This window comes from Spermophilus citellus (assembly GCF_964194105.1).
Source record: "Spermophilus citellus genome assembly, chromosome: 15".
NCBI classification, from domain to species: Eukaryota; Metazoa; Chordata; class Mammalia; order Rodentia; family Sciuridae; genus Spermophilus; species Spermophilus citellus.
Window position 1 is genome coordinate 92,686,372 of NC_138195.1, and position 18,744 is coordinate 92,705,115.

Genomic DNA, 18,744 nt, shown 5'->3' on the forward strand with positions numbered 1-18,744 from the left:
GTCAACCTGCTTGGGGTGTGCTCTGGGCCTCCCTGCCTGCCTTCCTCATCTTCAACCAAGAACTGCAGACACTGGGCATCGCCATCTCTAGGGTTCATTCCACAAGCAGTCGTGGAGTGTCCTGGGTGCCTGGTGTGGGGGGAACATTGGAGGGCCCCTCAAGGTTCACAACATGTGCTGTAGTCTCAGTGCTGGTTCAGAGGCACCTGAGTTGGAGTGGAGGTCTGTGGGGTCCTTTGGGAGCTCAGGAGCTGTGTGGCAGGTGACGGGGACATTTGGCGATGATGCTTTTGAAGGGAACATGTCCCCTGGTAGCTTCCTCAGTCTGCTCACTGTGGCTGCCTGGGCTTCAAGGGCCCCTTCCTGCCGCTTCACGTTACGGCAGTTTATGGCCATGGGATTGCAATTAAGGGGAGCCTTGGATCACTATCAATAAGCAGCGTGCCTTGAGGGAACCACCATGTACGTGCTGAATCGTGTCCCCCCAAATCCATTTTGTTGACGGTCTAATGCCTGGTGCCTCAGAATGTGACCGCCTCTGGACACAGGGGATTAGGATAACTTGAGGTCATCGGGAGGGCCCTAGTTCAACGTGACTGTGACCTGTTATGGAGAGGAGTTAGGACTGTGCATGGGGTAGAGGACAGACCATAGGCCAGGGACAGGCTCAGATAAAACCGGCCTCAGGCACACTGATCTTGGCCGTGGGCTCTCAGAGCTGTGAGACAGTGTGTGTTGAGTGAGACACCCAGCCCCGGGTGGCCCCAAACTAGACTCCTCCAGACCCTATAAGCAGGACTCGGTGGCTGCCTGAGCTTCCGCCGCCACCCGGCTCCCTCTGGTCCTCCTCACCTTGCGCTTGGGCTGCCCCGATGCCCTGGCTCCCCCGGCCCTGCCCAGGCCTCTGCTGATGTCTCTGTCAGCTGCTGGGCCTGGTACCTGTGCTCTGTGTCCTTAGCCCCTCCCACCGCAGGGCGTGGACCCTCTGCCCTCCCTGGCTGGCTCCACAGGGCCTCCCACCTCTTTTTCACTCCTCTGTGCACCCATGTGGCATCCTTCTGTTTCTCCCTCTTTCCCACTCTTGTCTCCGCCTCCCCAGTCAGTCACTTTGCATTCCTTCTCCCTGGGACATCCAACAACTGAGGATGTGGGAATGTTCTAAGGCAGGGTTTCATTTTAACACCTGTTTTAATTCTGTGGGGTGAACACCTGGGTGTCGACCTGCTGGGTCATGTGGTGACCATTGGACTTTGTTTAGGGCGGGTGTTCTCTTCCCTGGCTTATCTGTATGAGCCTCTGCCAGGTCATTCCTTTGTGATGAGACTGGTCTACAAGTTGACCCTTCTTCTCTTTTAAAAATCACACCTGCTACAGTTTGGATGTGTCTTGACTCCAACGACCCATGTATTAAAGGCACCACCCCAGGGTGGAGCTGGTGAGAGGAGGAATCCTCAGGAGGTGGGACCTTCTGGATGATTCTAGTGCACTCACTAGAAGCAGCTCCCAAAGGATCCATGGGACCCTGGCCTCTTCTCTCTCTTTCACCTTCTGGCCATGAGGCGGATAGTTTGTCCCACCATGTTCACCACCCTTACCATCCAACCTCCCCTCAGAATCCCAAAGCAGTGGGGCTGCCCAGTCTACCAGGACCTACACCTAAGGTTGATTTCGTCAGGTGTTTCAATGTAGTGATGCGGCGTTGACTAGTGCGGTGCGTTCCTCCGTAGGTGAACGCTGGGCTGTCTTTCATGTGTTCAGATGTGAGGGACCTGCATGGGGAGTCAGGACCTCCTTGTTTGTGACAGAAGGGGGCTTGTCTGGAAGGAGAACACTTAGTGTCAGAGACACAGGACAGAAAACCAGCCTTGAGATCTTGGGAGCCATATGGACTTGTGCCTTTTGGAGGAGTTCTGGGCGGCAGAGTGTAGCATTGTTGATCAAGGAGACAAACACAGCATTCATTTAGAACCCAGGAAATGGTAGGACCCGAGGTGTGGAGGAGCCTCAGGGTGGCCAAAAGACTTAGACTCTGTCCTCGGGGAAACTGTTGAGCTCCAGATATGTTCCAGGTCCTTCCTTGCAGTGCCTTGTTAATGTCACGAGGTGCATCGTTTGGAGGAAACAGATGGTGGCGATGAACAAACCTGTGGGCCACTGCTGCTGGGTGTGTCTCCTAGACCTGTTCACATTGAACGAAGCCAGGATTCTATTCCTCAGCTACCCACCTGTATTTCAGGTACTCAGTAGACACTTGTGCCCAGTGGCTACTGTCCAGTGCTCTGGACAGAGCAGCTGTAGAGTGGCTGTCAGAGGAGAAAGTCCTCCTGCATTAGCTAGACCACAGGTATGGGCACTGTGGCCTTGTGCTGGGTTCAGGGAGGAGGTGCTGGGGGTTGGGAGATGGAGGTGCTGCATCCTGGCAGTGTGGAACCTCGATCCTGGCGGTCATGCTGGGCCAGGCAAGCCCCCAGCCCCAGGTTTCTGTCTTCCTGTGCGTCAGTCCTGGGCTTGACCCCTGTGCCCTCCCTGCCACAAACACAACATGTGGGTCGTGATTGTCCTGCACGGTGAGGCCGATGGGCTTTGCGAGGAGAAGCACTGGGAACCTTTAGTGTCTTGACACTGCTGTGCCATCCAGGTGGCATTTCTGCTTTCTAGAAATTCATTTTTATTATATTTTACAAAGATTTAGGTCAGTAACAGAATGAAAATAAAAACAGCCCCCGATCTTTTGCTGTGATCAGTGGGAAAGTCCTTGTGCTACGGTTTCTTTTGGCCACTTTTGGAGTGGATGATGGGTTAGCTGCCCAGGGCTGGCCTGGTGGATGGCTCAGAACAGCACAAGTTCACTGTCTCATGGGTGCCGAGGCCAGAGGTCCAACACCGTGCTCTCTCTGTAGAATCTTCTGCTGCCCCTCTGGCTCTGGGGCTCCTGGATCCTCTGTTTCAGTCTCTACCTCTGTCTTCACACAACATTCTTTCTTTTTTTTAACACATTTTTTTTAGTTATAGGTGGACCCAATATCTTTATTTTATTTGTATGTGGTGCTGAGGATCAAACCCAATGCCTCACGCATGGTAGGCGAGGGCTCTACTTCTGAGCCCACAACCCCAGCCCACATGCCATTCTTTCTGTGTGTCTCTGCACCCAAGGGTCCCTCTGTATTCTCTGAAAAAGATGTCTGCCATTGGATTTGGAGCCCATCTGAAGCCTAATTTAATGTTATCTGCAAAGGCTCTGTTTCTAAATGAGTTCGTAGTCACGGTATCTGGTGTCTGAGTCATTTGTGTGAAGCTATAACAGAATACCTGAGACTGGGTGATTTATGACGAGCAGAAATTTATTGGCTCACAGCTCCACCACCACGGAGCCAGTGTCTTACAGTGTGTGTCATCACCCAGGGAAGCAGGAGGGTGAGAACTCGCCCTTCTATGACCCCATCCCTCCTGTGAAGGAGCCCGCAGAGTCCAGTCGCCTCTTGTTGATGTGTCCTGTGATCCTGTCACAGTGGTGCTTAAATTTCAGTGTGAACTTGGGGGGCATTCAAACCATGCTCAAGGGTCAGGACATGAACATGTTTTGGGGTAGTTCCCTGCTGCAGGGGCTGGGGTGCAGATGGGGTCGAGTGGCAGGGCCATCCTGGTGGGGCATCCCTTTTTTGCTTCCTCTACCCCAGGGTCCTTCTTCATCCTGCTCAGCTCCCCTGTCTGCTGGGTGTCTGCACACCCTGGCTGCCCTCCCTGGTGGGCTGGAGTGGGGGCAGCAAGGTGGTCAGCATGGTGGAGAAGGCGGCTGGGCTTGCTGTGCCCCGGCAGCCTATAGGTCTCCCTGCACCCTTCTGCCCCTGTCCCTACACCTGTCCCTTCCTCCACCCACTGCTGTTCACAAAAGCTCCACTTTGTTGAATGGTTCAGACCGTGAATTAGATGCGAGTGGACTGTGCTATGTTTTCCAATCTGCCCACTGCGGTTTCAGGTGTTCTAGAACTTCTCTGTCATTTGTGAGTCCTGTCTGGCTTCCTGGAAGCTGTCTAGACAGGTAACCAATTTCCACCCCCTGGGGGGCTTTGGAGGCCTCTTCACAGAATGGCTCCCCTCCTCCTGAGCTCTTGGTCTACCTAACTGAGCTGGTAAAAGGTTACCAAAGACAAACAGAGAAAACAAGTGGAGAGAAGTTCAGGAGTTAAAGTCAGCTCTATTCTTGATAGACTGGGCGATTCCCCATTTAGCCTGACTTACCTGCTGTCAGGTACATCCTAGGAGGTTAGGCGAGCGCAGAGGCTCCCGGGAAGAGGGATTGTTTCTGCGTGCGCCCTGGTTGGCTCCTCCACCCTGCTTGGCTCGTCCACCCCTTTCTCCTTCTCCTGCTCCACTTTTGCTGCATGGTTCTTGCTCCTGAGCCTGTGGTCTTCAGGTATCTCTGCCCTGCTGGGCCACTGCTGATCTGCCCTGACTCCCTGCGTCATCCCTGCTCCTATCCTGACCTCTGTCCTCGGCTACATTCCCTCTGGTCTCCCCTGTGCCCAGCACTGGGGACGAGGGAATGGATCAGGTTTAGGCTTCAACTGCTTGTTCCAGCATCGTTTCTGACTGCGTGTGAGAGAACAGGAGGCTTGCTTAGCCAGGCTGGACACAGGGAAAATGGTCATTGTGGCTAAAGTGGACCAGCCCCTCAGACCTGCTGACCTGGGTCTTGTAAGGGTGACTGAGGGCCGAGGACTTTTATGTTGTGGGCATTCATTGTGACCCAGCTACTGGGCCAGGAAGTGTGTGTGAGTGTGTGTGTGTGTAGACATATTGTGGACAAGATCCCTGGTGGTGAACACAGTTCTAAATAGTGAAGCCCCCCACCATCATGTGAAACTCTGGAGAGCCCCTGTCCTGTGCCAGTCTTCTCCAAGGTGGCATAACCAAGGACTTGCAAGCACAGGAGCTTGATCTGGGTTCAAATATCGGTAAGTTTGCGCTTCCCTTATTGATGTTTTTATTCAGGCTTTGTGACGGGTCATCATGGAGATATTTATGGGAACAGTCCCCCCAGGATCACAGTTGACACTTGGGGTTGAGTGAACCTCAGTGCTGGTGGGAGAGATGAGCAGGGCTGTTTTAGCGACCAGCATCTGCTTCACGGATGTTGAAGATCTGGAGAGGAGGTATTTTTGGATTTAGGTACGGGAGGCGTGGGAAGTCTGTATTTAATAGTGTATGAGGCCGCTGGCCTCATTCTTCCTTCTGCTCTGGATTCCTAGTACTTAACCACAGGAGCACACCCTTGAGTCGCCCGAGGGCCCGACACTCCTCCTATAGCAGAGCCAGGCTGCCTGTCCAGCGTCCACCCCGTCTTATTAAGACCCCTGCTCTTCTGGACTCTGGGCCCTCACTGGCGGGAGTGGGCTGGCTCCCTTTTTCTCTGTTCACATTACTGGTTCTTGTGAGAGTGTTTGGCTCTGTCCCACATCTTCCAAAGACAGAGTCTTAAGTCTGAAAGGAGAATTTGTGGACACCATATATTTTAGTTCAAAACCTCCAAATGGAATCCTTTTAATACGCGTTTTCTTGAGAAATATGTAAATTAATAATTGCTTCATACATTATTCAAGAAAAACTTATTTTGTATCACTGATAGCTCTCCTCGTCTTATATAAAGATATGCTAATGGATTTAATTAAAATAATTATACTGAATGATGTCGCCTGAACTTTACCCTAAAATAGTATCTATTAATCATCATCAGTAGTAATATTTTTAGCCAGAGAGATACTTACAACATTAAACGGATGCTAGATAGAAAGTACATTTTTTTTTGTTGTTGGATTAAGTTGGCAATCTCATGAGATGCATGACAATTAAATTTGCTTAGACTATAAAATTTCCTTAATATCATTAACCTGCACTATTTTAGCAATTAAAAAACTTTTAGCATTTTCTGCCCCTTCATAGTGCTTTTAGGAGTTCTTTTTCTTTCCCTCTGATATTTTGGTCCCAGTGTGTCCCTTGTCCCTTTGATTCCATTTTGACCTCACTTTCCCTCCCAAGAGCTGGGAGTGCTGAGTACCATGAGCTCCTGACTGCCTGGTATGGGGATGAACCTGATTTTAAGAGGGACACTCAACAGCCTGTCTTTTAGAACAAGTAGAAATAGCTTTACCAGCAGCCAGGACTCTAAGTTTCTCTCTGGTGTCCTTCCCCGGCTTGCTGGCTTTCAGTCAGTGCCTAGTGGGATCCCTGGTGCGTCTGGCTTGTGCTTGCGGAGGCCTGAGCGCCTGTTCTCAGAGTCAGTGGGTCAGTGCACATGTGTGCTTGCCTCAAGCCTAAATGTGTTTAGAATCGGACCTGTCCACCCTCCGGTGGACAGATGAAAGCTTCACCAAGTTCAAAGAAAAACTCAAGCTGGGAAGTTAATTTTGCTGGGTTTAAAATCAAATGTGAAGAAATAACTTGCTGAAAAAGCAAACATTCCTTTGTAAGTTCTCTTATGGCTTAAAGAACAGGAAACGAATGAGCAAAGCTCAAAGTGGTGATTTCATCCAAATCCCCGGGGTTCTTCTCTGCTCTTGGTTGGGCACGTCACCAGGTGTATCCACTCAGGGTAGGGACAGTGGTTCCCAGCCTGGTGGGGATGGACTGAGAGGTACCCAGTCTACTTGGCTCTGTCTCTGGGGACATCCACTGACACTGTCCACTGCCCCACAGTTATTCTCACAGCACATCTCCATGAGATGGCAGGTGGTCATCCACTATGGGAGGCCCTGAGGCAGCACTGGGGGAGGGTGGCATCTCAGCTGCTTGTGACAGTTCACAAGAGCCTGACTGATGTGTTTAAATGAAGACCTCCACTGATTTACCCTCAATAATAAAAACCAAACAAAACCAGAAAAGTCGTAAACGTTTCTATCATCCTGACCTCTGTGATTTGGTGACCAGTTCTACTCAGTATCTGTTATGGTATGTAACCCTTTATAAATGAAAGTCCCAACTGAATGAAGACTGGGGTTTGAGAGGTCTGCACAATAAGGGTGTCTGGGTTAGTCTTTGTGTGTGTATCCACAAACCACGCGTGCCACTGTGGGAGGTGGCAGTGGCCAAGGTCTGTTGAGCACTGGTGTTGTGTTCAGAGCCTGAGCTGAGCTTACCATGTGCATGACCACATTCCATCACAGCAGCCCCCATAGGCAGGTCCTGCTGAGCCAGGACCACCATTCCATCCCAGCAGTCCCTGGAAGTAGGTCCTCCTGAGCCAGGACCACCCTTCCATCCCAGCAGTCCCTGGAAGAAGGTCCTCCTGAGCCAGGACCACCCTTCCATCCCAGCAGCCCCCATAGGCAGGTCCTCCTGAGCCAGGACCACCCTTCAATCCCAGCCGTCCCCATAGGTAGGTCCTCCTGAGCCAGGACCACCCTTCCATCCCAGCAGCCCCCGTAGGCAGGTCCTCCTGAGCCAGGACCACCCTTCCATCCACAGCAGCCCCTGCAGATAGGTCCTCCTGAGCCAGGACCACCCTTCCATCCCAGAAGCCCCCATTGGTAGGTCCTCCGGAGCCAGGACCACCCTTCCATCCCAGCAGACCCTTGTAGGTAGGTCCTCCTGAGCCAGGACCACCCTTCCATCCACAGCAGCCCCTTCAGGTAGGTCCTCCTGAGCCAGGACCACCCTTCCATCCCCGCAACCCCCATTGGCAGGTCCTTCTGAGATAGGACCACCATTCCATCCACAGCAGCCCTTGCAGATATGTCCTCCTGAGCCAGGACCACCCTTCCATCCCAGCAGTTCCCATAGGCAGGTCCTCCTGAGCCAGGACCACCCTTCCATCCACAGCAGCCCCTTCAGGTAGGTGCTTCTGAGCCAGGACCCCCCTTCCATCCCAGCAGTCCCTGCAGATAAGTCCTCCTGAGCCAGGACCACCCTTCCATCCACAGCACCCATTCAGGTAGGTCCTCCTGAGCCAGGACCACCCTTCCATCCCAGCAGTCCCTGGAGGTAGGTCCTCCTGAGCCAGGACCACCCTTCCATCCCAGCAGCCCCCATAGGCAGGTCCTCCTGAGCCAGGACCATCCTTCCATCCACAGCAGCCCCTGCATAGGTCTTCCTGAGCCAGGACCACCCTTCCATCCCAGCAGCCCACATAGGTAGGTCCTCCTGAACGAGGACCACGCTTCCATCTCAGCAGCCCCTGGAGGCAGGTCCTCCTGAGCCAGGACCACCCTTCCATCCCAGCAGTCCCCATAGGCAGGTCCTCTTGGGCCAGGACCACCCTTCCATTCCAGCAGCCCTTGTAGGTAGGTCCTCCTGAGCCAGGACCACCCTTCCATCCCAGCAGTCCCTGGAAGTAGGTCCTCCTGAGCCAGGACCACCCTTGCATCCCAGAAGCCCCTTCAGGTAGGTCCTCCTGAGCCAGGACCACCCTTCCATCCACAGTAGCCCCTTCAGGTAGGTCCTCCTGAGCCAGGACCACCCTTCCATCCCAGCAGCCCCTGGAGGCAGGTCCTCCTGAGCCAGGACCACCCTTCCATCCCAGCAGTCTCCATAGGCAGGTCCTCTTGAGCCAGGACCACCCTTCCATCACATCAGCCCTTGTAGGTAGGTCCTCCTGAGCCAGGACCACCCTTCCATCTACAGCAGCCCCTTCAGGTAGGTCCTCCTGAGCCAGGACCACCCTTCCATCCCAGCAGCCCCTTGTAGGTAGGTCCTCCTGAGCCAGGACCACCCTTCCATCCACAGCAGCCCCTTCAGGTAGGTCCTCCTAAGCAAGACTACCCTTCCATCCCAGCAGTCTCTGCAGATAGGTCCTCCTGAACAAGGACCACCCTTCCATCCCAGCAGCCCCCATTGGCATGTCCTCCTGATCCAGGACCACCCTTCCGTCTAGGCAGTCCCCATAGGTAGGTCCTCCTGAGCCAGGACCACCCTTCCATCCACAGCATCCCCTTCAGGCAGGTCCTCCTGAGCCAGGACCACCCTTCCATCCACAGCAGCCCCTGCAGTAGGTCCTCCTGAGCCAGGACCATCCTTCCATCCTAGCAGCCCCCATAGGCAGGTCCTCCTGAGCCAGGACCACCCCTCCATCCCAGCAGCCCCCATAGGCAGGTCCTCCTGAGCCAGGACCACCCTTCCATCCACAGACGCCCCTTTAGGTGTGTCCTCCTAAGCCAGGACCACCCTTCCATCCCAGCAGTCCCTGCAGATAGGTCCTCCTGAACCAGGACCACCCTTCCATCCCAGCAGCCCCCTTCAGGTAGGTCCTCCTGAGCCAGGAGCACGCTTCCATCCACAGCAGCTCCTGCAGTAGGTCCTCCTGAGCCAGGACCACCCTTCCATCCCAGCAGCCCTTTCAGGTAGGTCCTCCTGAGCCAGGACCACCCTTCCATCCCAGCAGCCCCCATGGGCAGGTCCTCCTTAGCCAGGACCACCCTTCCATCCACAGCAGCCCCCATAGGTAGGTCCTCCTGAGCCAGGACCACCCTTCCATCGACAGCAGTCCCTGCAGATAGGGCCTCCTGAGCCAGGACCACCCTTCCATCCCAGCATTCCCTGCAGATAGGGCCTCCTGAGCCAGGACCACCCTTCCATCCCAGCAGCTCCTGGAGGCAGGTCCTTGAAAGCACCATGGCTTTACCTGGCAGCACTGGTGGAAAAGGGCACCCTCTGGCATTGACTGGGCAGGTGCTGGAGGTAGGCTGTGCACTCTGTCCTCTGGCCAGAGCCTGCCCTGAGCCCCCTTGGGCCCTGCTTTCTGTAGACTCTCCTTCTGGCTCTTCCCGTGTGTGGTTTACTCCGACTTTTCTTTGGGGGTGTCTCTGCAGAGAAGATCCTGCCCGCACCTGTCTCCGGTGGGTGCCCCTGACTTACCCACCAGCCTACTTATGCACAAGCTTGTGCCCCTCACCAGGCTCTTGAAGCTGCAGCCCTTCTCTCAACAGAGACCTCAGTGTAGCACAGCTGTCCAGCTCCCCAGGGGCTGCCCAAGCCTTTCCATGCCAAGTGCAAAGAGAGTCCAAAGTGCTGGAGATTGGTCCTTAGTGGTGGCAGGGTGGCACATGCCAGTGAGGAGGTGGCGCCTGTGAGGAGGCCTGGAGGGTGGGCCCCTGAGCACCTTGCCCTGCTGGCTCTGCACCTTTCCTCTCCCCCCAGGGATGGTGACCGAGGTGGAAGCAGAGGCGGGGTGGGGGGTGGTTTCCTTGAAAATCAAGAGGTGCTGTGCCAGGTTGAGGTGGTCTGGGAGTCATGGGGGCCAGCCCTGGCCTGTGTTCTCTGTGAGGAGTGCGGGAGACCAGGGGAGTGACTAGGCCCGCTGTGTTCATTCCCAAAGGGCTTGTTGTCTTCGGGGGTGTGGGCAGTCAACCTGGGATCTCTGAGGGGATGTGAGTGCCCTAGGTGCCTGACCCAGCATCCCTGTGTCCTGTGGAATGAGGTCTGAGCTCTGGACTGAGGGGAAATGGATTCACTGAGCTGGGGACTGCGATGCGGGAGGGGAGCCGAGACCCAGGAAGAGGAAATCGCGGTGGACGAGCCTCTGAGGAGCAGGAAAGCCTGGCCCACCTGGGAACCTGAAGAGGTTCGGCATAGGCGGAGGGGGTCCTGTTGGTGGGCCAGTCCCCGGGCATCGAGGCTGGAGCCTAGGGACCCTGAGAATGCTGAATGGGTCACATGTATCCCAAGAGCTGAGGGTGTCACCCAAGTTACATAACAGGAGGGCTTCTCTTGCTGTTCAGTGAGCCTGAACGAGGGGTCTGGGTGGAGGCAGGGAGGCCAGTTGGGAGGCTGTGCCAGGGAGAGGTGGAGGTTCGATGTTAGGTGGACCAACCTTCCTCTGCTCTGCAGCAAGGGGTCAGTTGTGTGGTTCCCTGGGGAAGGGATGGCCAGCGGGGCTCCATCCGAGGCCGTGGAGTTGGCAGTGTCATTGGGACAGCCCGCCAGAGGTCGTCGCTGTGGGTTACGGGTGCGGGATGCAGGAGTGGGTTTTGTGGGTTAGAGGTGCAGGGTGCAGGAGAGACGGCCTCCAAGATCAGCCTTTGGCGTCGGTAGCTTATAGGAGGTGATGTTCCTGAGGGGGAAGGGTTATGTGGGGAGACCCCAGGGACCCCCCCATGTAGGGAGGACCCAAGACATTGGGAAGGAGGGCTCAGGGGAGTGTGAGTCATGGGTGCTCTGAGGTGAGGTGGCAGCCATGCTATAGGAAGGGTGGCCTAAGAACAGGTTGCTGCCATTGTGACTCAGATCTGTGGCTCCTCCCTGTTGTCCTTTAGCCATGGTTGCTGTACAACGTGGTGTCTGTGGTCTTGGTCGGAGGAGCAGAGCTCTGGGCTGGCCAGCATGGCGGGATCCTCCCTGGCCTTGCCTCAGCAGGCACAGTCTCCTTGGAGGACACGCTTGGTGTGGGAGGCCTGGGGAATGGGCAGGGAAGCCCGGGAGCCCTGGCTGTCCTGGTCCTCTGCCCATCCTGGTTAACACAGGTTGGGTGGCCGAAGGGGCCCCTGGGCAGGCAGGCCACAAAGGCCTGTTCTTGTGTGTTGCTGTCGCTCTGTCCTTGTGAAGTGGTATTTATGAAGCGGCTGTAGGCAGAGGATGCTTTGTTGGGTACGGTATAAAATGCAGGAAGCCAAGCCGTCTCTCACCCTCTGGACATCCACAAACTAAACGAGACACGTTAAGAGACAGAAAGCAATCAGCCTGTGCAAACGCTTATTATTAAATGTCACGATAAATATTTTCTAGTTTCTCAAACTGACTCTGAGGTAGTTGAAGCAGAACGTTTGAAACGGGCATGAAATTATTCCTAGTTAATGCTGTTCGACTGCAGCTCCCTGCAGATAATTGGAATCCCTCAGTCGGGTTGGCGTTGAGGGCTGGGTTACCAGCGGAAAGAGCAGCCATCGTGCCTGTGATTCTGCAGTGGAGATTTAGGGGTGGAAGTTGTCCCCTGCCCCTGTCCTCTGGCCTGGGAGTGCTGGGACGTGCAGTGAAGGTGGTGCAGTGGGTTGGCAGCACCAGCCTTGGAGCGGGCAGGCTGCTCCGAATCCCAGCAGTGCCCATCTGAGCAAATGACTTTGCTTTTTTGCACCTTCACATTCTCATGGGTGACAGGGGACGATCCTGGACCTGTTCCAGAGGTTGCCATGAGGATTTCACACGTCAGTTTAGAGGAGCAGCCAGATACATGTCTGGCGTGTGCAGGGTGCTCACGTTTGGTAGATCAGGAAACTCAGACTCATTAAAAGTGACTCAACTCTGGATCCTCCATCCTGGGCACCAGAGATGGGACTCGTGCTCAGCCTTCTGTCAGGCATTTTCCATACCTGATAAGGGCAGCATAATCTAGGTAATATGTTTTTAATCACTTTTCAAATTAAGGTATAATTTACACTCAGTAAAACACACTCCTCCCTATTGGGAAGTTCGTAGCTTTCCACAGAAGCGTAACTCAGTTGCCCTGCCGAAGGGTCTCTGGATTGGACCCGCTCCCACTGCAGACAACCCCTCTCCCACCTGGCCACCACTCAGGTTTTCCCTTTCCAGATTGGCCTGGAATGGAATCACGTTGTCTTTCAAGTTAGCCTCGTTTTTTCCTCCTGGGTGCGTCGGAGCTTCCTGGAGTGTTGGTCAGTCGTCCCTTCTTTCTGTGGTACTGAGTGGAGCTCCATGGTGTGGGTTCACCTCTTGAGGGACATTTGGGCTGCTTCTAATTTTTATCGATTATAAATAAAGCTGCTCTCAACTTTTCACTTGCAGGGTTTTTGTGAACATCTGTTTTCATTTCATCTGAGTAAATATGCAGGAGTGCAGCTACCCAGTTTCGGGGATCACTCATGGCTCACATTGAGACCACCATGTTCTTTTCTAAAGTCTCCTAAATAATTTTGCACTCAGACCAGCAACGAGTTGTTTTTAGCCTCTCTAATGGATGGTCGTGGTCTCTCACTGTGGTCATTTTAGTTTGCCCTTCCCTGATGAGTAGAGGTGCTGAGTAAGTTGCTTGGTCCTTATCTGTTATCCATGTGTCTTCCTCAGAGAAGTGCCCCCCCCCCAGCCTTTGGTGGCAGTGGAGGATTGTTTTCTTATGGCTGAGCTTTCAGAGCTCTTGGTACATCCTGGATACCAATCTCCATCAGATCCTGATTTGCAACACTCTCCCGGTGCTGTGTGTGTCTCCGGTTTTGTTATCTAAACAGCACTTTTCCAAGAGTCCAAGCTCTTTTGTTGGGATGTTTTCATTTAAAGATTGTGCTGTTAGTATCACATCTTACAAGTCTTTGCTTAACCCAGAGTCACAAGTGTTCTCTCCTGAAGTTTCATAGTTCCAAGGTTTTCATGTAAGATCTGTGCTGCATTTGAAGTTAACTTTTGTATACATGTGAGCTATGGAATGGAATTTATTTGGCATTGGTAGGGGTCAGTGAACTTTGGTAGCAAATCCATTGACTGCATATGTTCAGGGATCCAACCCAGGGCCTCCTGCATGTTGGGCAAGCCACTGCATATTGAGCTGCATATTGAGCTACATCCCCAGCCCCAGGGTAATATTTTTGGGGCAAGTTTCTGACTACTTGCTTTTGGAGGGTGGTAATAACAACTGTTCACGTAATGGCTGTAATATTTTCCAGTGTGTACAGGGTGTCCTGTTGTCTTCTCAATTTGAATCTCAGTGTTAATGCAGTCCCTTGATGTAGCTGGCACGGGCCAGTTTCCTTCATGGAGGTAGAACTCAGCCTACCTCCATGAAGGAATTAGGGTCATAGGTGGCAAAGCCAGGTCAGGACGCTTAAGATCCAGGAACGTTCCCCAGCAGTGTGTAGCAAAGGCCTTGGGTCTGCGGCATACCCCAAATTGAATTTTAATTCCAGCTTAGTTCATTACTTGCTGTGTGAACAGGGGCAGCGTAATTAATGTCTCCCTTGTCACTTGCTTCTTCCAACACAGCTAACTCCCGGTAGTGGGTCGGCTAGAATTAGTGCTGAGCTGCGCAGGGCCCGAGCCCCATGCAATGCGGGCAGCGGGGTCTGTGATTGCCATTACTGTACTTACTGACCAAGGCTGTGGGTTTTCTAGATAAAGCAGAACTTGTCACTAACGAACAAAATGATTCCTTAACTAGGGATACACAGGTGTGTAGGAGACGAGTTTTAGGATGGAGCGAGGGCATTTTGTCTGCATTGCTGAAGCGAGAAGGTCTTCTGGGGCCATCTTGGTTTCATTGTGTGAAGCCTTTTTAGGAGGCCACCTTAATGCCACATTAGTGACATGGCGGTGCTCTGCTTGTGGGCTAGGTGTGGGTTCTGTTGCTGTCCCTTGAACTCTCTTGCGGGGCGTTTCCTTGCTAGCTCCCGCCCTTCTGTGGCCTGGAGGAGCTGTCTTCCCTCTCCTCACACTCAGCTGTCAGCCTCTGTCTGAAGAGTTCTCTTCTTGCCACGTCTGTGGTCTTGAGAGGAATTAGAAATTTCTGCCAACGCTGGCCCTCTGCGTTCGGCTCAGCCCTCTCTCCTCTTGGTTTGCAGGGGGCGGCCCTGAAGTACTTGCCGACCATCGTCAACGATGTGAAGCTGGTGTTCGACCCCAAGGAGCTCAGGTAACTAGGCATCAGGCGGGTGCTCACCCATCACGCCTTCCTGGGGCTGGTGTCGTCCGGGGCATGCTCCGGGCCTGCCTCGAATCTGCACAGGTCAGTGCCCTGGACCGTCCTGGGGCATGGGCTGCTGCTGGTGTCTATCACTTTGCTAATTATGACTTTGTGTGGGAAAGTTGTCACCCATCAGCAGGCACTGGGAATACGACAGTTGGGCATTTTGCATGGTTAGGTTTTGATTTTCAATTTGTGGCTGTTGGTTTTTGTTTCATTTTGTTTTGTTTTCAGCACCTGAAAGTCCTCACATAGGTGTGCTCCTGCTCTTGTGTCACCTCCCCTTCTTTATAATGGGTGCAGCTTCTCCTGAGCTCCTGAGGGAGGGGCTGAGAACGTCAGGCAGAAGAATCAGACAAGAATTTTTTAAATCCCCAAAGACAAACTGGGAGGGAGACAGCCACTGGGCTTTCACTGAGGAGGGAACTAGCGACCAGGTCCTTCCTTTTTCCCTGGAACATGTCACCCCGTGGTGTCTCTATACAGCCCTCAAAGACATCCAGCACATGTTGGAGAGCTCAGGGCTGGAGAAACAGGGGAGGCGTGGAAGCTGCGTCTGGGGTGCGGCCATACTCTGCTCCCATCCTTCTGTGCTCAGGGGGATCAGCCTCTTGTCCATCAGAGGAGCACAGCAGAGTCACTGTCCCTGCTCGAGCTTCATGCTTGGAGCTCCAGGGAAGTCCTGCCGAGGCCCTCTGTTCTTGGTGCACGTCTGTCCCCATTAGTCCCTTTTATACTGCTTTCAAATGTGACATGAAAAGTCATGTTTGTATGTTTTCCTGCTTGGATCATCGACCCATGTTTTAACAAAGTGGAAGTGATCACAGGAGAGAAAAATTCACACTTAAGTCCACTGCCCAGACACACAGAAAGACCTGGATCCTTAACACGCTGCACACACCCCCCTCAGAGGCCCACCTTCTTTTCTTTAGGACCACTCTTGCACTGACACATCTTATTTCCTGTGTCTTCAAATCCTCTTCTGCATCGTAATTATTAATGACTTTCACGGTGTACCGTTCTATGCTGGCCCATCATTTGCTTAAGCCACAATCACAGACGTGACATCTATTATGTGCTTTCTCCATACAAAATGGGCATTTCACAAAGCACCTCCATGTGCGAGTCGATTAGTCTTTACAACAATGGCATGACATTGGTTCTATTATTAGCCTAATTTTGCTTCTCTGCAGTCACTCAGCTGGCCAGTGGCACTGGTTCAAGGCCAACCCTGGCTTTCTGATTATAAAGAAAGGGCCTCTAACTATTGTGCAGCCTGAAGGGTGCCGAGTGAAGTCTGCTCTTGATCTTTACAAAATATACAGGGATGCATTTTTTTGTAGCTTAATTGTACATCATTAGGATAATCAAAGAAGTGGAATTACTTGTTCTTATATTTTCTTAAAAGATTTTTAATGGATATTTAAAATCCAAAAGGTCAAACTGACATTCCATTAGTTTGTCTCCACTGTCTCCATACCCAGACTTTGCAGTGCTGGGAACTAGCCTTTGACAGGACCAGCCTATTGACCCAAGAGCAGAACTTCCCATTCGTCTTGCTTTCCTTGAGATGCCAGGGGGTGCTCCTCTGGTATTCCTTCATGGTTCTGGCCATTTGTGAAAGGAAAGTTTTAAGTGTTTTTATTGAAATACTAGGTGAATACTCTGAAGCCATCTGTTTTTATAGTGTTCGGTTCAATAGATTTTTTAGTGCATGTTTCAGAACATTTTATTTCCCCAGTAAGATCCCTCGTGCCATTACCAGTCCTTTCTCACTGCTACCCCTGCCCTAGGCAAACATCCATTTATTCTTTGTATCTGTAGATTTAGCTTCTCCGGGTGTTTCATAAATGGGCTCATTCACCATTGGCTTTCACTTAGCGTCACATGTCAAGGTTCACCTGGGTTGTAGCAAGGGTCAGTGCTTGCTTCTTTTTTTGGATGAATTTTATGGACAGACGTGTACATCTCCTCCCCAGCTCATGGATATTTGGTGGTTTCTCCCTTTTCAGTACCATTGAACAGTGTTGTCACTTGGAGTCTTATACACGTTTTTGTGTGGATATATACTTTCATTTATTGAGTTTATAATTAATAATTGGAATTGCTGATTTACACGATGACGATGTTTGACATTTTGAGAAAATAGCAGACCACATTCCAAAGTGACCGTACTATTTCACACCCCCACCAGCATGGCGGGAGGGCTCCGGTTACTTTAATCCTCAATGCTTGTTATTGCCTGTCACTTGAATAATAGCTATTTTAATGACTGTGAGTTAAAAAAGAAAACATTTATTGGGGGATGTGTGTAATTTTGGCCAATCTTGTGTGAGGGGCTTGTCCAGCATGCCAGTGGCATGTCAGGGAACTCCTGTCTTGTAACAGCACCGGGTTGTTTGCTGTGTGTGTCTCAAGAATTTTGCTCATGTTCTTCCTCATAGTAAAATGTTCACCGAGTTCATCCTCAACATCCCCATGGGTTTGCTGACCATTCAGAAGCTCTACTGCTTGATTGAGATTGTGCACAGTGACCTCTTCACCCATCACGGTGAGTTATGACAGATATCGTCACGGGATCCACCGTCTGCAGTCGTGGCCCCTCTGAATTCCCTCCTCCCTGCCGTGAGGAGTGGAGGTGGCATGTGGTTCAAACAGGTCCAGCGCAGGACAGGGAGACGTAGCCCTTACAAGAGAACAGTGATTGGCACAGTGTAGTAGCAGCTCATTGGGAAATGAGTGCAGAAGGTGGTAGTTTGTCATTTAGGTGCACACCAAAGCCTGAGGACAATCAGCATACATTGTGGTCTTTAAACTGTGGGATTGTCTATCCTGGGGTGGCAATTACTAGCTTCCACTGAGATGATGGCAAAAAAAAAAGTTCAGGTTTTCTTTAAATTTAGAAGTAATGGTTCTGTCATCATCTGAACTTTGCCATCTTTGACAGGGTTTCTTCCAACCCTGCTCAGAGTCATATGAATTCTGATGATTCCTCAACTCATTTATCCTGAAGAACACCTTATATTTTTCCTCATGATCTCCCCATCCTTTTTATTAATCACTTTTTTTCTGTTTGGACAGGCTGAATTAATATTTTACATTTGTCAGGCAGTTTTATTGAAAGCTTAAAAGCTGTGCATAATTCCTTAACCTTCCTCATTTATTGGACACAGGTGTGAGGTCTGCGGAGTGACATCCTGATGGCATAGATTTATTCTCTTTCTTTTGTGTCTGGATGCTGGGCTTCTCCATTCATTTTCTTCTGTCCCCAGGCTTGGTGTTGTTTGTGATTCCTCTGTGCTTTTCCAGCGGACGAGCAGCGCTCATTGGGAAATGCTCGCTGAGTGGTTGTTGGCCGGACTGAGAAGGCACTGTCTGGTGCAGTCCTCTGTGCCTTCTGGGTTGGTGGGCACCATGTTTGCCTGCTGGTTCACCTTCATCATATCACTGGAGTGTGTGCCTGTTGCCAATGTTTATGCTAAGAGATGACATTAAGAGTTCACCTGGGTGGGAGTGTTCTTCTGGAGGAAGAAAAATAGGAGGGGTGGCTTTGTGCAGCCCCTTCATGTAGACCTTTCTCTGGCCAGAACCCCGTTTCTCACTTCTATAAAAGAAAGTCAACTGTCCCCGCCGTCTGAGACTGAAATCACACAAATCTAGAGTGGGCCATTAATTCTGACTACCTGTATTTCATCCCACTGAGAGGCTGGTACTTGAATTGTCTACTCCCTGGGTGACTGTTCCAAATCCTAGGGACTGCATGGGGTTAAGGGAAAGGCTGATGAGGAGGTGATATGTTGGGACCCAGCTTCCGCGGTCATGCCTGTATGGACTATGCTTCATACTGGAGCCAGTAAATTCTCCAAAATTTATACGTAGGTCTCATTAGGTAGATGTTCCATCTACTCACCATTCAGTGCCAAGACAAACATATTTGTCATAGAGAGAGGGACAGAGATTGATTCTCCAAGAATTATGAAATTTATTCTGGACCCTCAGAGCATTGCATTGGGAATATGTGTTCCATAGCAAACTGTGGGTGTTTGCAAGGAGGCTGAGGCCAGGGGAAGGGTTTAGAGGTGAAATGAGGAGGATTCCAGCAGGAATTTTAAGTAGTAATCCTTGGCTGGAAT

General features: G+C 51.9%; 1 protein-coding gene across 4 annotated transcripts in view; it reads left to right on the forward strand.

The window, feature by feature from the left end:
• DOCK1 (dedicator of cytokinesis 1) overlaps positions 1-18,744 on the forward strand; it is a 458,484-nt gene that overhangs the window by 142,768 nt on the left and 296,972 nt on the right. For all 4 annotated transcript variants that reach the window (XM_081267092.1, XM_081267094.1, XM_081267093.1 and 1 more), the window contains exons 24-25: positions 14,490-14,560; positions 17,056-17,162. In XM_081267092.1, coding sequence (XP_081123218.1) covers positions 14,490-14,560; positions 17,056-17,162 — 178 coding nt within the window. The remainder of the gene's footprint in view (positions 1-14,489; positions 14,561-17,055; positions 17,163-18,744) is intronic.